Here is a 22,673-nt window from a genome sequence, read left to right as displayed (position 1 = left end):
CCTTACTGTGTGTCATGCGCAATGTTCTTGACAACCACAGATTTTGTAAACACGCTCCATAATGTATGCCCAGTGTTATGGCAACAGGAGCTTCCTGGGCGGTGACTCACACCTGATCTGCCCCACCCCTAAACTGGGAGCACCTGTCTTAGTTGCTGATGCCATTTTATAGACCTGGCTCTTGACTAGGCTTGCTGAAGTTTGAATGCTAAAATTGATGTTTATTTTGCTTTAGAAAAGGGCTAGAAGAAATAGACATTCCACTCTTCAAATTTTCACACTCCATTTTCACCATTTTATATGGCATCGTTCAGCTGTAGATTTGTCAGTGCAGTAGTGCTTATTGACAATGCAGGTTCAGTCTCTGGTTTTGCTGACACATCAATGATGTTGCTGAATATCTTGTGTCAGATTATGGGTCGTTTCACGTGAAATCAGAAACAGATTAGCGAAGGTTTACAAATGAGGGTAGGACACTATACATTCAGCCTTGATTATATCAGTCAGTGTTAGTCACAAAAATATGTCTGTGGTGTTGTTTGAAAGCTGTTTTCTGGCTCTACATATTACACAATCAGCTTGGAATACAACAACCCTCAGAATATGAATTAGGATGAATTGAAATGTTTTAAAATTGAATATCTAAAAATCGTATATTTTAAAATGGTTGGTTTCTTGTCTGAACATAGCCTGTAAGGTCATAAACAACACCTGAAAATGGGGTGTTTGGTTCTTTAATCATTTAAGAGATAATGACAAACAACACCACAGACAGTTTTTGTGCCTAACACTGACTGATATAATCAAGGCTGAATGTATAGTGTCCTACCCTCACATTGTGAACCTTTGCTAGTCTGTTTCTCCCTTAATATTAGTATCAGATTCAAACCAATGCAGTTCTGGGGTTTTACCTTGCTACTAAAAAGGCACGCCAAGTATGATTGAAATCCGTGTCGGTCGGGTCCCAAAGTGTCTGATTTCACGTGAAATGACCCTTATGTTAGAGGTCTATGTCACTCAAGCTGCCCTTAGGGGCAAAAAAACTGCTGGTGCTATTCACTGTGACTCACTGTGGTTACCGCTTGCAAAGATGCTTAGGATTGCTGAAATTGTTCATACCTACAGCATAATTTTTAGGGCAGTCATGGGTAAATGGTTAGGGTGCGTCAGACTTGTAGCCCAAATGTTGCCGGTTTGACTCCCCATCCGCCAGGTTGCTGGGGGCAGTAATAAACCAGTGCTCTCCCTCATCTTCCTCCATGACTGAGGTACCCTGATTGCTGAAATTATGCATACCTACAGCCAGGGCCACTGACCGCTTTACAGGGCCCAGGACAAAGTCCTCTGAAAGCCCCTCCACCCAATACATTCAATGTAATGAGGACCCAATTATGGGCCTCCAATCTCCCTGGGCCCGGGACAACTGACCCCTCTGTCCCCCCTTGGCTGCTTCCCTGCCTACAGCATCATTGTAGACCGACATCTAGAGTATAGGTCATGCTAGGGCACAAGCATTTACAAGTAAGTCGTATTTATTGCTCAGTCAATCCTCACTTTATACCTCTCTGGTTTCAGGATAAAGCCGGTGGTGCTCAAGACCAATTCAGCCATCATCTCTCCAGACCTCCCCCTGACTATGAGCAGGCCAGGATTGCAGTGGGAGGCCAGAACTCCGGGATATACGCAGGTATTTTATTGACCTGTGTGAGGTTGGCACCCCATATGTTGAAAATATGGATAAAAACATTTTGATTTGTTTGTGCATCGTCTGTGCATGCAAAATTAGCGTTTGTGCACAAACCGTCTTAAAGATATTGAACTTTATGACCTTAATTGACCTTAGGTTACTCAGCACCCCATTAAAGGGACACTGTGCAGGAAATGGTCAAAAAAGGTACTGCAACTATGCTGTTAATTGAAATAGGGCTGCCTATTGCCAAATTTGATCTTTACATGAAAGTTTACTAAATAATAAACAAATATTTTCTAGTATGGTTCAAGTACAGTCATTTTTTGCAGCTAAAAATGGCTATTTTTGGAAATTCAAACTGGCGGACCATGGAGAAGATCCCGATTTTCATGTATGAAAAGTGCATTTTTTCCAGTCATAATGAATACCTAGAATTTGATGGTGGTGGTAAGTATTTATGAAAAAGGTAACATTAGTGAATGGGCAGCATGAAGTCTGGAAATGAACAACAAAAAATCTCACACAATGTCCCTTTAACATCCAAATGACTCGAAAATGGTTGGAATTGTTTGTGCTTTGTTTGTGCACGATTGTGCAGCCAAAATTAACGTTTGTGTACAAACCGTTTTTATATAATTTAACTTTTAATTTTTTGGAAGTAGGTGACGCAGCACCCGTTAACATCCAAATTACTCAAAAATGCTTGGAATTGTTTGTGCTTCGTTTGTGCATGCGTGTCTGGGGAAAATACATGTTTGTGCACAAACCATTTGTATGTTATTAGGGGCCAAGCAGCGAAGCTGGCGAAGGCCCCTATAGTGTTAGCTGGTATTCTTACGATTATTATTATGTCACCATAATTCTCCTTAGCAAGTCAATGGCAGCCCATAGAACCGTAGGTAGGAAAATGCTGTAAATTGGCACACACATTAGGGACAGTCTCAGCATTACCCACAGCGATTTATAGGTCCCCAGTCCCAACGCTGTAGCGCCACCAGCAGGTCAAAGTTGCAGGTACATTTCTGCTTGTAACTTTTGAACCGCTGGGCCGATTTTCATAAACTTGATATCCCTGGAATCCTTGAGTCAAGACGAATCCAACGCACCCTATGACGTCATTTTCCGCCAGGATAGTTTTCCCGCCATTTTGAATTTTGTAAAATTCAATAAAAATGCTATTTTTTCGGCAATTTTTGACCAATTCACCCGAAATTCGGTATATAGTATCTCTGGACTGAGCTACACATGGGGTCTTCAGGAATATTGGATATCTTTTATCGTTTAGCCGTGAGAGCCAAACAAAATTGTCGTAAACGCGGCAAAACAGGAAGTGAGGTCATATCTCAGCAACCGTTTGTCGAATTGGGCAGGGATTTTGTACACACATAGTAGTCCATCCCATGACCTACCACAATAAAAATCAGAACCCCAGCTCAAACTCTGTAGCGCCACCAGCAGGTCAAAATTTAAGCTACATTTTTGGCCTGTACCTTTTAAAACCATATGCACGATGTAAAATATATAATTATCACTAGAATCCTTGGGCCAAGCCGAATTCAACGCACTATATGAAGTTATGTCAACGCAGAAGGGAAATTCCGCCATTTTGAATTTTGTAAAATTCACTGTAAGTCTATGGTAGCCCATAGAACCATACATAGAAAAATGCTGTAAATTGGCACACATATTTGAGGCAGCATCAACATTACCCACAGCAACTTATAGGTCCCCAGCCCCAATACTCTAGCGCCACCAGCAGGTGAAAGTCGCAGGTACATTTCTGCTTGTAACTTTTGAACCGCTGGGCCAATTTTCCTAAACCTGGTATCCCTGGAATCCTTGGGCCACGACAAATCCAATGCACCCTATGACGTCATTTTCTGCCTGGATAGTTTTCCCGCCATTTTGAATTTTGTAAAATTCAATAAAAATGCTATTTTTCCCGCAATTTTTGATCATTTCGCCCGAAACTCGGTATATTGTATCTCTGTACTGAGGTTTGTAAGGGGTCTCAAGGAATATAAGATATCTTAAATCGTTTAGCCGTGACAGCCAATCAAAATTGACGTAAAAGTGGCAAAACAGGAAGTGAGGTCATATCTCAGCAACCGTTTGTGGAATTAGGCTAGGATTTTTTTACACACATAGTAGTCCATCCCATGACCTACCACAAAGAAAATTATACCCCCAGCTAAAACTCTGTAGCGCCACCAACAGGTCAAATTTTTAGCTACATTTTTGCCTGTAGCTTTTACACCGTATGCCTAATTTTGAAAATAATACTATCACTAGAATCCTTGGGCCAAGCCGAATCCAACGCACTATATGACTTCATGTCAATTGGAAGAAAAAAAGTCCGCCATTTTGAATTTTGTGAAATTCAATAATAATTCTACTTGTCCCACAATTTTGGTCAGAATGCCTTACAAAAGGGCACACTTCATCTTGGCACTGATTTGCTTTGGGGTATTCAAAGAATTTTTGATACCTCTTATCGTTTGAGGGTGACAGCCAATCAAAATTGTTGTAAAAATGGTGAAACAGGAAGTGAGGTCATACCTCAGCAATCGTTTGTCAAATTCTGTTAGGATTTTTTGCAAACATACTAGTCCATCCCATGACCTCCCACAAAAAAATCCAGACCCCAAGCTCAAACTCTCTAGCGCCACCAACAGGTAACAGGAAGTGAGCTCATATCTCGGCAGCTCTTCAATGGATTCAAACTAAACTTGGTTCATGTGATCACACTCCCCTCCGAGGAATGCACACCAACATTGCCAACATTTTGGGCCAAAGGGGGCGCTGCAGCTCCTTTTGTTGCCGTGGCGACTTTGGCAACTTTACTGCTTGGCCCCGCATTGCTGCTTGCAGCTATATTTTTGTTTGCTTTTGCTATTTTATTTATATTATTTAAATCTTAAAAGTTAAATATCTAAAAAACGGATTGTGCACAAACGCTCATTTTGCCTGCACAATTGTGCACAAACGATGCACAAACGAATCAAAATACTTTTATTCATATTTGCAACATATGGGGTGCCAACTTCACACAGGTATTGTATTGAGCTCTGTGACATCCACGTCTCAGATTGTGAAAAGGGTTTATTGTATCAATTTTCCTATTGAGCCAACATTTCGGTTCAGTTTCTTGCTGGAGGATAATTGCACAATTATTGTCATTTGGACAAATCCAGCCTAATACAGAAATTGCCCATAATAATATTTTTGTAGAATGGCTGGGTAGTTAATTGTGCACTGCACACAACTTCTTGAATAGGTTCCTACTAGCAGTCTTAGCTCTTAATGTTGTAATGCTTTGTTGTAAAATATTTTACAGCAGGCCAATTCAGTTGTACATACCTCAACTCAGTTCAATGGCTGCTAAAATGTTTATGGCAACATTACCTGTAATGCAATATGCCTGGGACAGATCTGAATTTTCTGAACTTTTAGCAGTATCTTGTGGATAATACTATAGTGGGGCAGCCGTGGCCTAGTGGTTAGAGAGTTGGTCTTTCAATCTAGGGGTTGCTGGTTCGAATCCCCCCTGACCACTCCATCCATGGTTGTAGTGCCCTTGAGCAAGGCACCTAACCCCACATTGCTCCAGGGACTGTAACCAATACCCTGAATAATAGTTGTAAGTCGCTTTGAATAAATGAAAGCGTCAGCTAAGTGCAATGTAATGTAATGTAATAATAGTGATATTAGCTATTTTTTTCTATGCTCTGCACTGTTTTTTAGGTCTTGCTTCATCCCAGACTGTTGCGAAGAGAAGCCCAGAGCGGAGTGACATCCAGACACTGCCCTGCCCGCCCCTCTCCAACAGCCAGGCCCCTAAACTGGCCCCCGCCTCAAGTGACACCTTCCCCTGCCGGTCGGACCCCCACCAAGGCTCCTGTGTCCAACCCTGTGTGGGGGGGCCGCAGCTGAGAGAGCAGCAGCAGCAACAACAGCAACACCACTACAACAACAACGGCACCAACGACAGCCGAATGGGGGGATTACATCCAAACAAACTACCACCGTTCCAGGCCACCAATGGAGGACAGACCTTCCCCACCAACATGCAGCCTCGTGCCCGGACTGGCGTGCCTCCTCAGCACAGGCTGATGGGACCTGCTGGTCTCCGTGGGTCTCCTGGAGGAGGAGGCGGCAGCATGGAATCTGGAGGAGGTCTGAACTGGGTTCAGGGCCACAAGCAGCCCGGTGGTGGCGTGGATTTGAAGAGGGCACCTGGATCGGTGGGCTCTCCCAGTTCACAGCCTGAATTAGGGGTTCACAATCACCGCTTCCAACAGACTCCCTCCTCCATCGGACCACCCAATCAGGTGGCACCTCACGGTCACGGTGGAATGCCGCCCATCAACTCTGGCAACATGAGGGGGCCTAGCACGTCCAGAGCTTGTCCACCTCACAACTCACAGCCCCGGATGTCCGCACCACCACCCTCTAATACCATGAACTCCGGTTCAGGACCCGAGTCAGTGTGCAGCGGCAGCCCCTTCCCACCGCCACCCAATCAGAACCTGAGGGCGTACCAGCAACAGACCAATAGCAGCAACAGCCGCCCGGGACACGGACAGCACACGTTTGACTTCCTCCCAGAAGGGGACAACACTGTGCCGGGGGTGAACACCGACTCTGACTTCATTGACTCACTCTTAAAGTCAGGCACAGGAAACGACGATTGGATGAAAGACATTAACCTGGAGGAGATTCTTGGTGGAAGCTCTTAACATTACACTGCATTACATCATGACATTACACTCAGCCAGGCCAGCAGACAGGGCCGGACAAACGGGTATGTTGTCCTGGGCCTAGGGAGATAGGAGGCCCAGACATGGGTCCCCACTACATTGTATGTATTGGTTTGGGGGCCCTTTCAAATGACTTTGTCCTGGGCCCAACAAAAGCCGTCAGTGTCCCTGCACTCAGTTGGCACTTTTCGGCAGTCTCTGGAGCAATGTGGAGTTAGGTGCCTTGCTCAGGTGACTAATGCCTCTTTTCCTCTGCCGGTTTTCTAGTCGGTCTACAGCTCGACACAGCGCGACTCGGCCACCACTTCGATTGAGCTGTGTCGTGCCCAATCAAAAAGCAATGTGTGTCGGCCCAGTCGCGCTGTAGGCCTACCAGAAAAGCGGCAGTGGAAAAGAGGCGTCACTGGTTAGAGTGGGATTCGAACCCGCCACGTCCCGATCCCAGGACCAACATGATCAACGTCTTAAACATGATTATCGGCCCCCCAGGTACCCATTAAGTTGTTGAGAAAGGGTAGAATTTCATGCATTTCAAACAGGAGGCGTCAGCATGGGAAGTTTTGACTATATAAAAATGTATACATAATTGATTACTATATGGATATGTTTGTTTGTTTATGCAAATTATTATTGCATTTTATATGTGTATGTGTACAGACATTTTAGAAATTCTCTATTGTTTCTTTCAAGCATGTTCTTCTGTGAAGTGTATACCTGTTGATCCTTATGTTGTAGAATCTGTGAAGCTCACTTATTTAAACACATTCAGTTTCTGTTTTTATGATGGAACCTATTAAGAAAGATATTAATTACACTTTATCATCACTGCATTTTGTCCACATCTGTTATCTTTAGCTCTTACAATTTAGTCAGATGATAATTCCATAATGTCTGAAGGTTATACAAGTTTTATATTCCACAGCATTTGGTCAGCAAGTGTTGCAGGGGGTTAATTGTCATGTAAACTGTCATGTTTGAATATTTGCTTCACTAATATAACTGTTTAGCAATTTATAGATTAATTCAGGTGATGGAATGATATATTTTTAGAGGATCCTTTCTTTAATCGTCCATATTCATCTGTGCCACATATGTTTGTATACTGGTGATAACATGTTGTATAAATGAGTAATGATGAATATATATGTAATGTTGAGTCCTCAGCATCATGCATTATATGGTATTGTATCAAAATGATATTTCTTTGTTTTTATAATAAAACATTCCCATACCATTGATTTATTTGTGTAGAGATACAGTTGTTACCAGTTAAATGTTCACCCATGTGAACCCATGTACACCAATGTTCACCAATGTGAGTGAACATATTTTTTAAATTGTAAAAAACTTACCTGCATTATTATAAAAATAGGGTGTAATTCAATGCCAAGTCAACAAAAATGACAAGTAGTACAGTACCAATGTATTTGAATGTTTTTATAAATATAAATATTTTATAAATATGACTGACATGCTTTTCATATCATCAACATCACAACAGTTTCTGTGGCTTGTTAATCAATCACTTTTTTTTACATTACAGTACATTTAGAAGTCGCTTTTACCCAAAACAACTTGCAGTTACTTTTTTTACAGGGTATTGGTCACAGTCCCTGGAGCAAAGCGAGGCAGGGGTGCCTTCCTCAAGGGCACTTCAACCATGGATGGTGTGGGATTCAAACTGGCAACCTTCTGATTAGACCACCTCCCTAACTATATTATTTAGGCCACAGATGCTCCCCAAAATGCTGTGATGGGCAGCAAATATAGCAGTTGTCTAGGGCAGTGTTTCCCAACCTTTGTCTTGAGTACCCCCTAAGCATTTTTGTGGTGCCGTGAGTTACCCCAGTCACGTTTTGTATCGCTTTCTCTATCTCACTGTAACTAAGCACTATACATTTGTTAAAATGACATTATTCCAAGTACCCCCTGTAGTGTCCTCTAGTAGTACGACCCCTAGTGGTACACGTACCCCTGGTTGGGAAACACTGGTCTAGGGTAGGGTGCGCACATCCAAAGTCATTTGTTGCAGGTGCTAGACAAAAGTGTCAGACAGTTGAAGAAGGTAGGTCTGCACACTGCGGAATAAGTTCAGAAAAATAAAGTTTATTAAATGAAAACAGCAACATTTCGATCACCCTGGATCTTCGTCAGGCATACACTTATTTCGCAGTGTGCAGACCTACCTTCTTCAACAGCAAATATAGCAGCCCCATTTCTCATGTCAGAAGAAAGGCACTGTCCCATTCCAGTCAATGGCTGCTCCTTCCCACTTGGTGCGAATGGTCATCTCCACGGATGGGAACCGCTTCTCTGGGTCCCCCTGCACATCACTCCTCTGTACCTCCCAATGATGGGAATGGGTGTCTGCATTGAGGGTCCAAAAAAAACAGTGTGAGTATTTACTTAATGGACTATGAAAAGCAATACAGAAGGGACCCATCTACCATGCGGTTGACCCGGGTTCGATTCCCGGCCCGGGTCCTTTGCCGGCCGGTCTTTTGGCCGTCTCTCTCCCCACTTGCTTCCTGTCACCACCTTCACTGTCCTATCATAAATAAAGTCAAAACGACTAACAACAACAAAACAAAAAGCATTACATTAATCTGAATGATCCCATCCTCCCCTTATACATTGCAGAACACATCAGCAGGTTAATTGACCTCCACTCCTGTTTTGCTCTGACATGGGTCTCATAGATGTCAGTGTGCATGATCATTTTGCAGTTCCATACACAGGCTGTAGGTGGAGCCAGAGGGGTTGGATGTGTCTAAACAGCCTACCCCATGTGGGCAGTCAGAACCAGAGTTGTATAAAGTATAAGTAGAGGTACTCTTACAGATGTAACAACACTAGTAGTATGATATTACAACATTGAAACCACGTGGCAATATCATTCCACCAGTGGTGTAATTACATCTGTAAGAGTACTTCTACTTTATACAACTCAGGTCAGAACAGTCAGAAATCCAGAGCGCAGCAAATACATAATTAAAATGCTTCAAGTACAAAGGTCAGTTTTTGTCTCTATATAGCATAAACTGAACAGAGAGAGCCAAACAACAGACTATCCTCGTTCAGTTGGGAAATACTGTTACGCTTGCAAACACACACAACACAACATCCTTTTATACCGAGAGGTCGTTTTTTCATTATTTTCCTGACAGGACAGTGGGAGATGACAAGAATCGACATGGGAGAGAGAGAGACGGGGAAGGATTGGGAAATGACCCGGCCCGAATCCAACCCGGGTCCCCCACATAGCAATCCGGCTGGGCCCAGAGAGAGGTGGTATAGTCAGGTGTGCAACAGCCTCCAGAGCTGGTGTGTGAATGTGGGAAAGTGTCTGTGCGTGTGTGTCTACTTGTGTATGTATAATACACCTTCTCACATGAACCACGGACAATTGGCGCCGTGTGTGGCAGCCTCCAGAGCTGGTGTGTGAATGTGGGGAAGTGTACTGTATATGTGTATGTGTATTTTGAAAGCGCTTTGAGACAACTGTAGCTGTGATATTGTGCTATAAATATAGGTTGTATTGTATTGCATTGTGTGTAGGTGCTATAGCTACCTATAGTCAGCTGCGCTGTGCTGGTCTGGGAGGACTGTCCGTTGTAGAAGTAGAGGTGGAAAAGGTGCTCCATCTTCCAGTCCGACAGTAAGGAGCGGTTTGGACTGAAGATGACGCTGTAGGTGTCATTTATACAGCACACCCAGATAGGCAGCTTTGGGGTCTTCAGCATACTGCCAACCTGCCAGCCAGGAGGGGGACAAAGGCTGATATCTAGAAATCACATTTGATATTTCCCCCACAAATCACAATGTTACTTAAAGGTGTACTGTGTAAGATTGTGGCCAGAATAGTTCCATGTTTCTAGGGAACTATGCTTTTCATTGAAATTGTGCTGCCTATTGCCAAATTTGATCTTTTCATGAATATTTGAAAATAATAAAATAATATTTACTAATATGACCAAATTACAGTAAGTTTTGCAGCTAAAAATTAAAAATGGCGGACATGGAGAAGATCCACCTTTTCATGTAGGAAAAGTGCAAGTTTTCCCAGTCATAATGAATACTTACACTTTGATGGTGGTGGTCAGTATTCATGAAAAAGGTAACATTTGTGAATGGGCAGCATGAACTCTGGAAATAAAATATATAACCCAGTGCACCTTTAAAAGTACACTGTGCAGGAAATGGTCCAAAAACGTACTGCAACTATGCTGCTCATTGCTCATTTGCCTATTGCCAAATTTGATCTTTTCATGAAAGTTTACAAAGTAATAAACTAATATTTTCTAGTATGGCCCAAGTACAGTCATTTTTGCAGCTAAAAATGGCTATTTCTGGACATTCAAAATGGCGGACCATGGAGAAGATCCACCTTTTCATGTAGGAAAAGTGCAAGTTTTCCCAGTCATAATGAATACTTACACTTTGATGGTGGTGGTCAGTATTCATGAAAAAGGTAACATTTGTGAATGGGCAGCATGAACTCTGGAAATAAACTATTAAAATACTACACTGTACCTTTACGCAACACAGCATAATGTAAGCTAACATTTCGAACAACCTTAATGTAAATGTTTGAACGAGATCAAGACTAATTGGCGAACATACAGCTGGCAGTTTGCCTTGTTGAAGCTGCTCTCGGCTCCAGTGCAGGTAGCCCACATCGCTTCGAGCGAGGACCCCATGCAGAGGATAGTCCATCAGATCCCCGTTGTCATCGTACAGCAGCGTTCCATTAAAGACATTGGGGTTGGCCCGCCCAGTCAGCAGCAGGTTCAGCAGTGCCTGATGGAGGGTGATGAGGAGAGTTCAGGGGAAAAAGTGTCAAGTGTCGTCTCTTTGGCTCTTGGGTTCCTTATAAGCCTTATATCAATCAATCAATCAATCAATCAATCAATCAATCAAAATAACGTATGTAGCACATTATCATACACAATTGTCATTCAATGTGCTAAAGAGAAAAGAGAAGAAAAAGAAACTATATTGTGTTATAGATATTATAATTAACTATCACCAGAGGCAGATGAGAATAAATCTTTTTTTTAATTTCTTTTTAAAACAAGATATTGTTGAGGCAGTTCTAATTTGGAAGGAAGTTGGCTCCAGTATTTTGCAACATAATGACTAAATGCCATTTGACCCTTATACATACACTGTAAAACATTGCAGCCAGTTAAACACAAAAAAGTAAGTTGCCCTGCTGCCTTAAGCTTGTAAGTTAACTCAACTTGAGAAAGCCTTCAATTGAGTTAAACCTCAAGTTGAGTTAATTACAGCACACAACTTACCTTTTACATTAAACTGGCTTTCAATGTTTTACAGTGTATATAGCTTACTAATACTAGATTATTTACAATCCTTTTGTTGTCCACCAAGTGAAAATAATTCTTACCTGCCGGCACACAAAGTTCCCCAGACTTTGCTGTAATAGATGAGTAGTGGATTTATCCAGGTCTTTCCTCAATCTTTAAAAAACAATACATGGATTATCTAAATGTCCATAGCCAAATACCATAATAGCCATATACTAAATCCCCAATGAAATCAACAATGTCGAGTCTTTATAAACAAATTATTTTGTTGAACTGAACAAAAAAACACAGACACAGACACAGACACAGACACACACACACACACACACACAGAAACCCACAGACACAGACACACGCACGCACACACACACACACACACACACACACACACACACACACACACACACACACACACACACACACACACACACACACACACACACACACACACACACACAGTTTAACATATATGTACATGTATATTAACCTTCCTACCTATCAATGGATCTGGACAAAATTAGACCATAGAGAAAGAGGATGACTCCATGGCTTCCTTCTTCTTTAAACTGCAAAGGTGTGGGGAAAAACCAACAAGCAAAGGTTTTTCAGCAAATACCGGTATGTATATGTACACAAGAGGGATACTTGACTTACTTGTACCAGTACACAAAACATGATTGGTAACACCTTACTTGACGCCGGTGTCATAAGCATGTCATTACAGTGTCATAATAGTGTCATAGGTGTTATGCATGTGCCATAAGCATTATGTCCATGTCATACACATTTTATGACTGTTGGCCTTCAGTGTCATTCGGTTATGGCAAAGTCTGAATGACACTGAAGGCCAACAGTCATAAAATGTTTATGACATGGACATAATGTTAATGACTTATCTATGACTGTGTCATGACACTATTATGACACTGTAATGACATGCTTATGACACCGGCATCAAGTAAAGTGTTACCACATAGGTAAATCTTGAAATCTTGAAACAGATGGCGACTCACACACTGAACATGGTCGTAGATGAACTTTTGAGTGTCCTCCCTTCTACCAAAGTGAAAGAGTTGTAACTGTAGAAGAGAAAAAGGGCAGATAAAATGGGCCTTTCATGTCATCCAGCTGGAAAGTGACAGTCATTGGAAAATTGTTTTAGCCCCTTAATGCGTGCCATACCTCAGGCGGCACGCTGTAATAGTCATTGGAAAGTTAACTACCATAGTACTACACTACTATGACCGTGCACAGGGCCTTTACCATAGTAATGCACTACGACTTGGTCATTGCCATTCTGGTAACAGTCATTTAAATTCTCACAAAGAACTGTGTTCCATGAAATAACTGTGTTTGTCAGTAACAGGGTGGCTTATGTCTGTCAGCTCACCACATTTCGTTATTTTTTTTATTTTTTTTTAAGAATGGTCGTCGCACACTCGGAACTTCATGCAGTTACATTTAATGAGACCAAAGTTTTGGCTTACACCTTCATCAGAAGATGACCCTGATGAAGTCGTAAGCCGAAACGTTGGTCTTATTAAATGTAACTGTATGAAGTTCCGAGTGTGCAACGACCATTCTTTTCAAGTTGAGTCTAATTGTCCGCCGTACGCACCTCACACGGTGTGCGTTTACAGAAACTCGAAGAAAGAGCTCACCACATTCCAACAAAAAAAAAGAAAAGAAAAAGATTACAGCATCATATACCCTCTCTGTGAAGTTGTCGGGTTTGTAGTCTAGGAGCGGCGTGGAGCAGCATTCTGAGGCCACCAGCGCTACAGTGGCCGCCTGCTCGTCCCCTGCTGCCCACATGATGTCCGCCAGAGCGGAGGCCAGAGCCTGCTCCTGGCCCTTGTCATCCACCTCCTCCAGACTACATGCACGCACGCACGCACGCACACACACACGCACCAAGACAAGAGTCACTTCAGAAAAATTCACATTAAAGTGATTTTTTTAACAGATGTGTGTGAACATGTTGCAGTTGCAAAAACATCAATATGAGCATATTTGTATCAAAAGGGGATGAATAAATGTTGACAACTCTGATTGTCCTTAACATACATGTGCTTATGCCATATTGATCTGCTTATTTAACTGGTTAACTATGTTTAACTATGTATTTAACATGGTTATGCTATAGCTGCAAATAGCCTACCAGGGAGAACAGGCAAATATTATACCAAATAGCATCAGTACAGACTGTTCCAATTTTGTTCATAAAAGACACATGGCTGGACACGTTACAAGTACTACATGGTAAAATATATTTTTTAGCAATACATGATAACCCTATGCTGTTTGGTAAAACAACAGAATTAACATTGGATAGTGGATGCGAGTCGAGTCGTTAAAGGTTGACATTGGTCACACCTCTGCAACCCACAGCGGGCAGAGTCACTCTTCCGCGAATAGAGGAGATATTTGAGTATGTTTGCTTGGACCACCATCTGAACTGCTCGAGCACCACCCTGCGAAACATACAACGCTTGGTTAGTAAAGCCTGCACTTTGTTTTACTGTTGCCTTTACACCAATTAGCCACAGTGTAATGATATACAGCAGGACGTATTCTTTACCATAGAGGTTATTATGGTGCCTTTACATGGAAAGGTACATGAAGGCTAGGAGAATTAAAAAGGAACAGTTAAATAAAAGTATGTAGAAGAGTGTATATTGGAGTGTATATGATTAGATGTGTATGTGGATGTCTGAGGATGTTTATGTGTCTATGTGTGAAAATGGTGTCTATATGTATAGCAAATGAGATGTGTACTACAAGATCTAATCTGATGGAACTGAACAGTCTGATATGAAAACAAATATCCCTATGGGACAATAAAGAATCTAATCTAATCTAAAACGTTTCCAGATTCTCTTTTTGTTTTTGCTCGACACAAGCAGTTCCTTCCAAATGACAGCGGCAGTGACAGCTTGATGTACTTGCTGGAGCGTTTCGCACGGTGTGAAGTTTATTGCTGAAATTACTGCACATGTGTGTGTCTAACGTGATTACCACAGTTGTCCCGAGCAGTTGTTACACAATGAAAAGACACAAGAATTGGAGGGTTGAGGTATTATAGCAGCATGTTACCATTTTAGGGGCCAAATTCTTAACCCATGCTCACATCATAATTTTTTTGCAGCCTCAAAAACAAAAACAAAATAATCATAATTTCTTGTTTTTGATATACTGGTCTGAGGAGAAACACCATGTTTGGTTCAGGTCTGGGCTTATTGCCATCTGCTCTGGACTCCGCTGCTTGTTGCTACATAGTAAGTATCTAGCTACAAACCTTTCATGTATTCACATCTGCAAGCTGTGACATGGCCTTGCCTTGTCATGTTTGAAATAATGTGCACTGCATTGTCCCTGCTAAATAAACTACAAATAAGTACATATGTACTTGCTTGGCTTCACTTGGCAAAACACAGCACCTAGTCTCTCAGTGTATAGCATGGATTACATCCTGCAACTATAAAATGACAGCAATTCTTCAACCAATTCCCCCCGTTTCATTTTAGACTAGAGAATGTGATTACTATGTGTACGGTAGGGTGCATTATCCAACAAGAAAAACAACTTCAGGGCAGGTTAACACTATGTGTTAGTCAAAGAAAGTATTTGATGAGGACAGGTGCAAATTCACTTCTGCACGCTGACATGTGTAAGGTTCCTGTGTGGCTTACATTGTGGAGCTATTCAGAGTGGGCCTACAGTAAGCCTTTGTGTGTTTTTTCATTGTGTAAGCTGACCACGGAGACCCCAGAGGAGAGTAGCCCAGCTGAGGTACAGGGCCAGGGCTGGACTGGCCATCTGGCATAGCGGGCATTTCCCGGTGGGCCCTGCACCCTCGTGGGCCCCTATTTTCAGAAATGTTAAAAAAAGAATATATATTACAAAAAATATATATCTGAAAATAGGGGCCCACAAGGCTGCAGGGCCCACCCGGAAATGCCCGCTACAGCATGCATTATGTACAGTATATAGCACGTTTCGACATATACTAATAGAATACATCACTACCAATAATGAGGGGCCCCTTTAAACCAAAAGTGCCTGGGCCCTATTTCTCCCCCAGTCCAGCCCTGCACAGGGCAGATGTCCGGCTACGCTTGACTTAACTCTCACTTACCCGCTCTGTCTCCAAAGCGTATGACAGATCAGAGTAGGGCTCTCGGAATTTGAAAAAAGATCTCTTCCACTCGTAGTTGAAGACGTGAAACACATTGCCAAACAGGATCTTCCTGAGATTCTGGACAGAAAGACAGGCAGATAGATTGATGAATTAATAGACGGATGGATGGATAGATGGATGGATGAATGAATGCTACAGGAATGTTATATCTACAGGAGCGATAAAAACAACTATCAACTGAACAGACACTTAAACACCTCATGGTGCACATTGCTCTGGCAGTCGACCACTGTATAAGTAGTTTAACAGACTTAACTGCCAAGAGTGCTTTACTATCACACTACACAGGACCTTAAATAATGCATTACAACTTGGTCACTGCCATTCTGTGCTAACGGCAACTTTAAAACAGGGGGCATGTCTTACCAGAGCAAACACAAAAGCAGACATATCCAGGAGGTGTCTGGAGCGGTAGTTGGCCTAATAATGAGGAACAAGTCGGCTTGGTTGTGCATTTGGTGAAAAACAGTACAGTGTGGGGTGGGGTTGGCGCGCACGTGCACCCAGTGAAATCCAGCAGACAAACAACTGCATGTGCAACAATAAGCCCTTTCTGTCATCAATGTTTAGGAAGGCATGTAAAAGGAAGTAAACCTTAGCCCTATTTCCCCACAGCTCACTAAGTCGCTACTTAACTGCATTACTTAAGTCAGAGATTCATGAATAAATAAACAAGGGCCAGGATAATAGCAAGTGGTTAACTCAAGGACTGGATGCTTCTTCCTCACAGTTACAGGGAAGTTTAGTCGGATGAAAACAAACCAACAAACAACAGTGCACGGCTGTGATGGGAAAAAGAACCCCTTAAGAGGAAAACAGAGACATACAGTACACGCCCCTGATTAATACATACTTACTTAAATACATACATATTTTGTCCTCACATTAACCACACAGTCACAACAGACACTCAATAGTGGGTGAGAGTTGTGCAGTGTCCTGGTGTCTGGTATCAGTCAGGGTGATCATGTTGCACCCAGTCCACTCCACTCTACTCTACCCTCCACCAGTGGCGTAGCTGCAAATTGTAGGCCCCATGTACAATCACCCCCACCCCCCCCCCCCCCCCCCCCCCCCCCCCCGGCATACATCGGCATAAATCGGACTCTGTGTGGGCCCCTACACAGGGCCGCTGACAGCTTTGACTGGGCCCGGGACAAAGTCATATGAAAGGGCCCCCTCATCCAATACATGAAATGTAATGAGGACCCAATTCTGGGCCCCCCTTCTCCCTGGGCCCTGGACAACTGACCCCTTTGTCCTGCCTTGTCGGCTTTCCTGCCCCTATCTACATGAGGCCCTGGTGACTCAGTCACACTTTACCCCCCTGTATGTACGACACCCCTGCCCTCCACTCACCATGGCCATCTCTGGGGAGACAGGTTGCCCTCCCAGGCTGAGGGGCACTGCCAGCGCTCGGGGCACATAGTAAGGCACCATCAGGTGCTGGGCCGGCCCACCAGCCCCGCCACCACCACTAACGCCATTACACGATGGCTGGCCAGCAGATGATGACCTGGAAACGTCGTCGGCATCCTCGTCTTTATGGCGCTCAGGTGGCCTCTACAGGGACGGAACAACATCACATTACACTTAGCTGACACTTTTTTTTTTATCCAAAAGTGACTTACATACAGTATATTACAGGGTGTTGGTTACAGTCTCTGGAGCAATGTGGGGTTAGGTGCATTGCTCAAGGGCACTTCAGTCATGGATGGAATTGTAGGGAGAGGTAACGGTGGGATACGAACCCTGTGATACAGTCCAACTCCAACTGACTATTACACCCCGGCTGCCCACAACAACATTTGGGGAAAGAGACACTACTCCAGGCCTGAGTGCATTGGACACAATGATGGTGGGCTAATTACATTAATAGGGTTCCAATTGTACCCCCACCCCTAAACCACACACTAATACACACACACACACGCACACGCACACGCACACACACATAGTAAATGGCATTCCCAAACGCCCCCATGTACCAGGTAGCATATATTGGGTAAAGCAGCCGTGGGGCAGCCGTGGCCTAATGGGTAGAGAGTTAGTCTTTAAATCTGGGGGATGCAGGTTCGAATCCCCCCTGACCTCTCCCTACATCTCCATCCATGGCTGAAGTGCCCTTGAGCAAGGTACCTAACCCCACATTGCTCCAGGGACTGTAACCAATACCCTGAAAAATAATAGTTGTAAGTCGCTTTGAATAAAACGAAAGCGTCAGCTAAGTGCAATGTAATGTAATGTAATGTAATGTTAAGCCATGTCATAAAGTTCAGATCAAGTTAACGACCCCTTTGACCCCGATTCAAGGACAACATCATGTGGGAAAATAATGCAATAACTGGCCATTTAAAAAGAAAGTATTCCATGGGGCACTCCATTCCTTAATCCATTCATTATTGGGCACTATGGTGATTGGACATTTATTATCACCAGTATATCACAAAATCCTTATATTCAGTTAATCTCATTTCGTGTTTATAGGCTACTCTTCAGTTACGTGGTACATCATTGCTAAGATAACCCAGTGAGATCTTAATGGTACATAATTGGAAATATTTTAGTAGTACCCATTTTAGTAGGCTTTACTATGTATGTCACATTACATACTTTGATTGGAGAGAGCATGAGAATAATCCGGTAAAAAAGGCTGACAATAAAACAGGTGTTTGAGTGCCAACAGGCCACTTCCCATAGGCTGCTCTTTAAATTCAAGTGTCTTAGACAGGTGCAAAGAGTGTGGAAGCTACGGTAGTTGAAATGTTCAGTACATACATAGACTTTCATGGAATTCAAAAAATAGGAGTATACAAACACATGCATAGGAATTCTCAAATGAATGAAACAGAATACATTTTTGCACACCATGCTGTTTCACAGGTCTCTGGCATATGAAAAGAAAGTGTAGCATAAAGAGAGAATTATTAAAAGTTGTGAGAGCAGTCTTTCTTTATAGCTTCACTATTCATTTTTTTATATTCATTATATTTCTTAATAGCTTCACTACTACTTACTGCTGCTTATACTACTACTACTACTACTACTACTACTACTACTACTACTACTACTAAGGCTACTCACGTCCTTGTTCCTCGTCACCTCTTCATGAAGAAGTTCAATGTATCCTAGATTGGCAGGCTGCAAAGCTCTAATGGTCTGGAGAAGTGCCTGGTAGTCTGTCATTACAGGATCTGGGGCAACTCACCAACTTTCAATTGCAAACTCTACACCATAGGGCAGGCTAGAGCTTGCCAGTTGTCAGAAACATACAAACAAAACACACACACACACAGAGGGGGGAGGGACAAATAAAAGAGCAATGCCAAGCTGTACTCCGCTTACCTCTCCGGACTCAAGCTGCCCCTGTACATATCAAGTTCTATGTCAATAAGCAAGTGGGTAAACACGCGCAGTGGGCACATAGAGGCGAGACCCAACAGTAACTCGGGCCACACTGCATTTTTCAACTCCACACGTTTTATGTAAACGGCTGCCTTACCTTGGTAACCTTGGTAGTTGGTAACCTGAAACGAATCATATAGACGTAGAATACACGAGTTTGTATACATTATCATAACCCATAAAATGTTAAGTAGGACTCACAATGCAACCGACTAAATAATGGACGATATTTCTTGTCAGGCGATTTTACGCACCCTCGCGCATCAAAGACCAGTCTCCTCCGTTGCAGGTCATCTAACTGACGAAGAATTTCCTCCACTTCAGAGTTGGCATCTCGTTTGAGTATTTCTGAGTCGTCGGTGTCTTGTGCCATCTAGAAGTCATAGACTCATTAGCATGCTGGGCATTTTCAAAAACGGATACCGTTTGTGGTTTTGAAAAGTAGACTATTCAACTCCTGACCAAGACGCGCAGGTGAAACGGAAGCGTTCCGTCCATTGACACTGGCTGGTCCGCTTGATGCGCTACATTGTTTCTAGTTTAGATTAAAAACAACCGTTTTCACTGGTTCTGTGAAATAGCTAAGGCCTTTATTATCATTTTGAGATATGTAAAATAAGGGTTCAGGTACATTAAAAGCTTCCAATCAATGATAAGCAATAATTGCAACAAAAAAGTCAGCATATAGCCTACATCTTATTACAATATTATTGACAGTCCCAGACTATCTGGGTCAATTTGATCTCAGTCAACTTTTTCTGGGCTTTATATGGGCTTCATATTCTGTCCCTGGTCCTTATGAGCCTAACACATACACCAAGAATTGTCATTTTCTTTACATCATTCTGTACTGTATTGTATGTTGTGCAATATCCTACTTAGCTATCTGCAGTGTGTTCAATCTCATTGAGAATAGTGTGATTTTTATATGTTAATGTATAGTGACGAAGTAATCTATTCTGTGAGAGGTTATCAGCTGAGTGATAGTATAGGCTGCTACTCACGACAACTCCAACTTTAGACAACTCCATTCCATTTACATATGGACAATCAGTTTCAAAATGCAGAATTTCTGGAACGTGTGAGAATTTCCCACCTTCTCCCTTTTAAATGTATGGTGACTTCAGATAAATACATTAGTATATGCAAAAAGTGGCCCAATTTACCTGAATAATTTCACCATATAATACAGTATACAATACATACAATAAATATCCTGACCTGCATACTTTTTCATATTTGGTTAGAAGGTAGGCTACATTTTTCAACAGTAGGCTATGTATTCCATTAACCTCCTTTTATTTATAGAGGTCAATCATACTTACTGTAATCTGGTCGTCCTGTTGTGGTAATTGATGTGCAGAATGAGATGATGCTGTGAGTAGGCTATATAAAAAAAAATGTGCGCAGGAAAGGCATAGCACGCCGGAGATGACTCCTGTGTTTGCTTTATTTGCAGCATGCAGGAGGACTCTGTCTGGAGCAGTTCTTATAAATCTTATCCCTGCTGAATATGCATGACAGATCATCGACACCAAACACAGATTTTCCAAAGGTGTGTCATGTCTTCAGTGGGGAGGAGAGTAGGCTATCTCTTTCCCCATTGTTGTGTTCTGTAGTGTTGCCATGACCTGAGTTGAACCCTCATACTGTTGGTGAAAGTGAATATCCCCCAATTGATTACAGCAGGGCTTTCCATTCTAATGAAGATGGGGAGTAGTTGTTGTGGCGATAAGTTGTGGTATGGCTGTCATACATCGTATATACATTGCCATCTAGTGGGCAAAGCCCAGTACACCATCTCCTACATTCTTCGAGAAGCCAAGTCATAGTGAAAGGAGGCATAAAATGCATCATATCGTTTTGAAATAATACATTATGATTAAGATTACTGAGTTGGTGCAATGATGTGTCCCATGCATAGCTCACACCATTAGAAAATAGTTCATAATTTCTTCCCCTTTTCAATGTATTATGTTGGACTGTCACACTAAGTGTTGCAAGTCAAGACGATGCGCAATGTCAACACAACCCCTCTCACTTTCTCAGTCCACAATGTGACTCCCCCAGTGTGTGCCATTTTAAGATACTTCACCCACTCCGACCAGAGAGGTACAATGTTCTTAGGTTGTGTGTCGGGTGGCCATTTCAATATGTGGGGGCCATGGGTTGTCGTTCAGGGGGGTAAAGTGTGACTGAAACACCAGGGCCCCCATCTATATAGGGGGCCCACACACAGTCCAATTTATGAAGATAACTGGCTGGGGGGGGGGCTCCATTGGAGCTCTCTCTCTGATGAAGGTCTGACTGATTGAAACGTCAGCTTTCACATCAAAACCTTGACCGTAATTGGAGCAAGGTTGCGCTTCTTCTATAATTTTCAAAGGGTCCATTGGAGCTGACTGTAAAGGGCCCAAAATTTTGCTGCTTACGCCCCTGGGGCCATGCACGGCGTCGGCACGCCACGGCGTATGAGAGATAACCAAGGCTTAAGAGGCTCAGATGTGCCTTCCTCTTTCAGCACGATGAGAGGAAACAACTGAAGCAAGCCTCCCTGGCTTGGCAATTGAGGAGCGCTAATGGGCACCAGGTTCTGATGTCGTTTCAGTGGGGGAGCCACTTCGGGGCCTGGAAAGAAAAAAGAAACCCTCCGCAGTCCGCACAAGACAAAAGGGCTGGCCAGTCAGTAGGTCTACTGGACAGAAGATTGGCCAGGTCAGATTCTTTTGGTCTATGGAAATCTGCCAGATGGAGCAACAGATTGCTGAAACGTACTGGGCATGGCAGAGGTAATGAGCAATGAGTAAGACAGGGAGGCGGCGTGGCCGGGTTACACATTGACAAGAAAGAGAGAGAGAGAGCGAAAGAGAGAGAGAGAGAGAGAGAGAGAGGGGGAGAGTGTGTGTGTGTGTGAGAGAGAGAGAGAGAGAGAGAGAGAGAGAGAGAGAGAGAGAGAGAGAGAGAGAGAGAGAGATTGAGTAATTGGAAAGTCTTGTTCTAAAGACAGGCTCTAGCAAAGATTAAGATACATTTTTTTTTGTTACAGCGAACTGCTTTTGGAGTCTAGAGTAAATGCCAAGACAGAAGTTATACCTTAATAACACCCCCACCAAAAAAAACAAATCAAGTCTATACTGTTTCAACCTGTTGTTGGGGCAATACATGTGTGACATGTCTTGACTGACTTGTAAAACTTCTTTATAAAAGGGAAAAGAGGGCGCAACTTTGCTACCATGTCTTAAAAAAAAGGAGAGGTCAAAGACTAGCCACTTAAGCCACGCTTAAAAAGT

General features: G+C 42.8%; 2 protein-coding genes across 2 annotated transcripts in view; one reads left to right on the top strand and one right to left on the bottom strand.

The window, feature by feature from the left end:
* zmp:0000001236 (mastermind-like protein 2) overlaps positions 1–7,674 on the top strand; it is a 54,272-nt gene extending 46,598 nt beyond the window's left edge. Inside the window, exons 4-5 of the mRNA XM_063205210.1 lie at positions 1,576–1,687; positions 5,435–7,674. Coding sequence (XP_063061280.1) covers positions 1,576–1,687; positions 5,435–6,429 — 1,107 coding nt within the window. The 3' untranslated portion in view covers positions 6,430–7,674. The remainder of the gene's footprint in view (positions 1–1,575; positions 1,688–5,434) is intronic.
* Positions 7,675–7,964: 290 nt separating this feature from the next.
* mindy4b (MINDY family member 4B) lies at positions 7,965–19,756 on the bottom strand. The gene is made up of 12 exons (XM_063204555.1): positions 19,638–19,756; positions 19,481–19,505; positions 17,338–17,541; positions 15,916–16,035; positions 14,154–14,251; positions 13,488–13,653; positions 12,791–12,856; positions 12,273–12,343; positions 11,858–11,930; positions 11,074–11,250; positions 10,022–10,202; positions 7,965–8,817 (listed from the first exon to the last, which is right to left on the bottom strand). Exons 1-12 carry the CDS (start codon positions 19,754–19,756, stop codon positions 8,675–8,677), a joined length of 1,443 nt encoding a protein of 480 aa, XP_063060625.1. The 3' UTR covers positions 7,965–8,674.
* Positions 19,757–22,673: the final 2,917 nt, after the last annotated feature.

The sequence above is a fragment of the Engraulis encrasicolus genome, chromosome 8 (genome assembly GCF_034702125.1).
Source record: "Engraulis encrasicolus isolate BLACKSEA-1 chromosome 8, IST_EnEncr_1.0, whole genome shotgun sequence".
Classification (NCBI taxonomy): Eukaryota; Metazoa; Chordata; class Actinopteri; order Clupeiformes; family Engraulidae; genus Engraulis; species Engraulis encrasicolus.
This window is presented reverse-complemented; position numbering and strand designations above follow the sequence as displayed.

What these genes read in the sequence shown, in the direction of transcription:
- mindy4b (XM_063204555.1), bottom strand. Translation starts at nt 19,756, where the DNA reads ATGGCACAAGACACCGACGACTCAGAAATACTCAAACGAGATGCCAAC. An exon ending in ACGCTTTGGAGACAGAGCGG is followed by an intron (nt 14,252 to 15,915) that starts GTAAGTGAGAGT and finishes TATGTTTCGCAG; the next exon opens with GGTGGTGCTCGAGCAGTTCA. An exon ending in CCGACAACTTCACAGAGAGG is followed by an intron (nt 12,857 to 13,487) that starts GTATATGATGCT and finishes TCTCTTCTACAG; the next exon opens with TTACAACTCTTTCACTTTGG.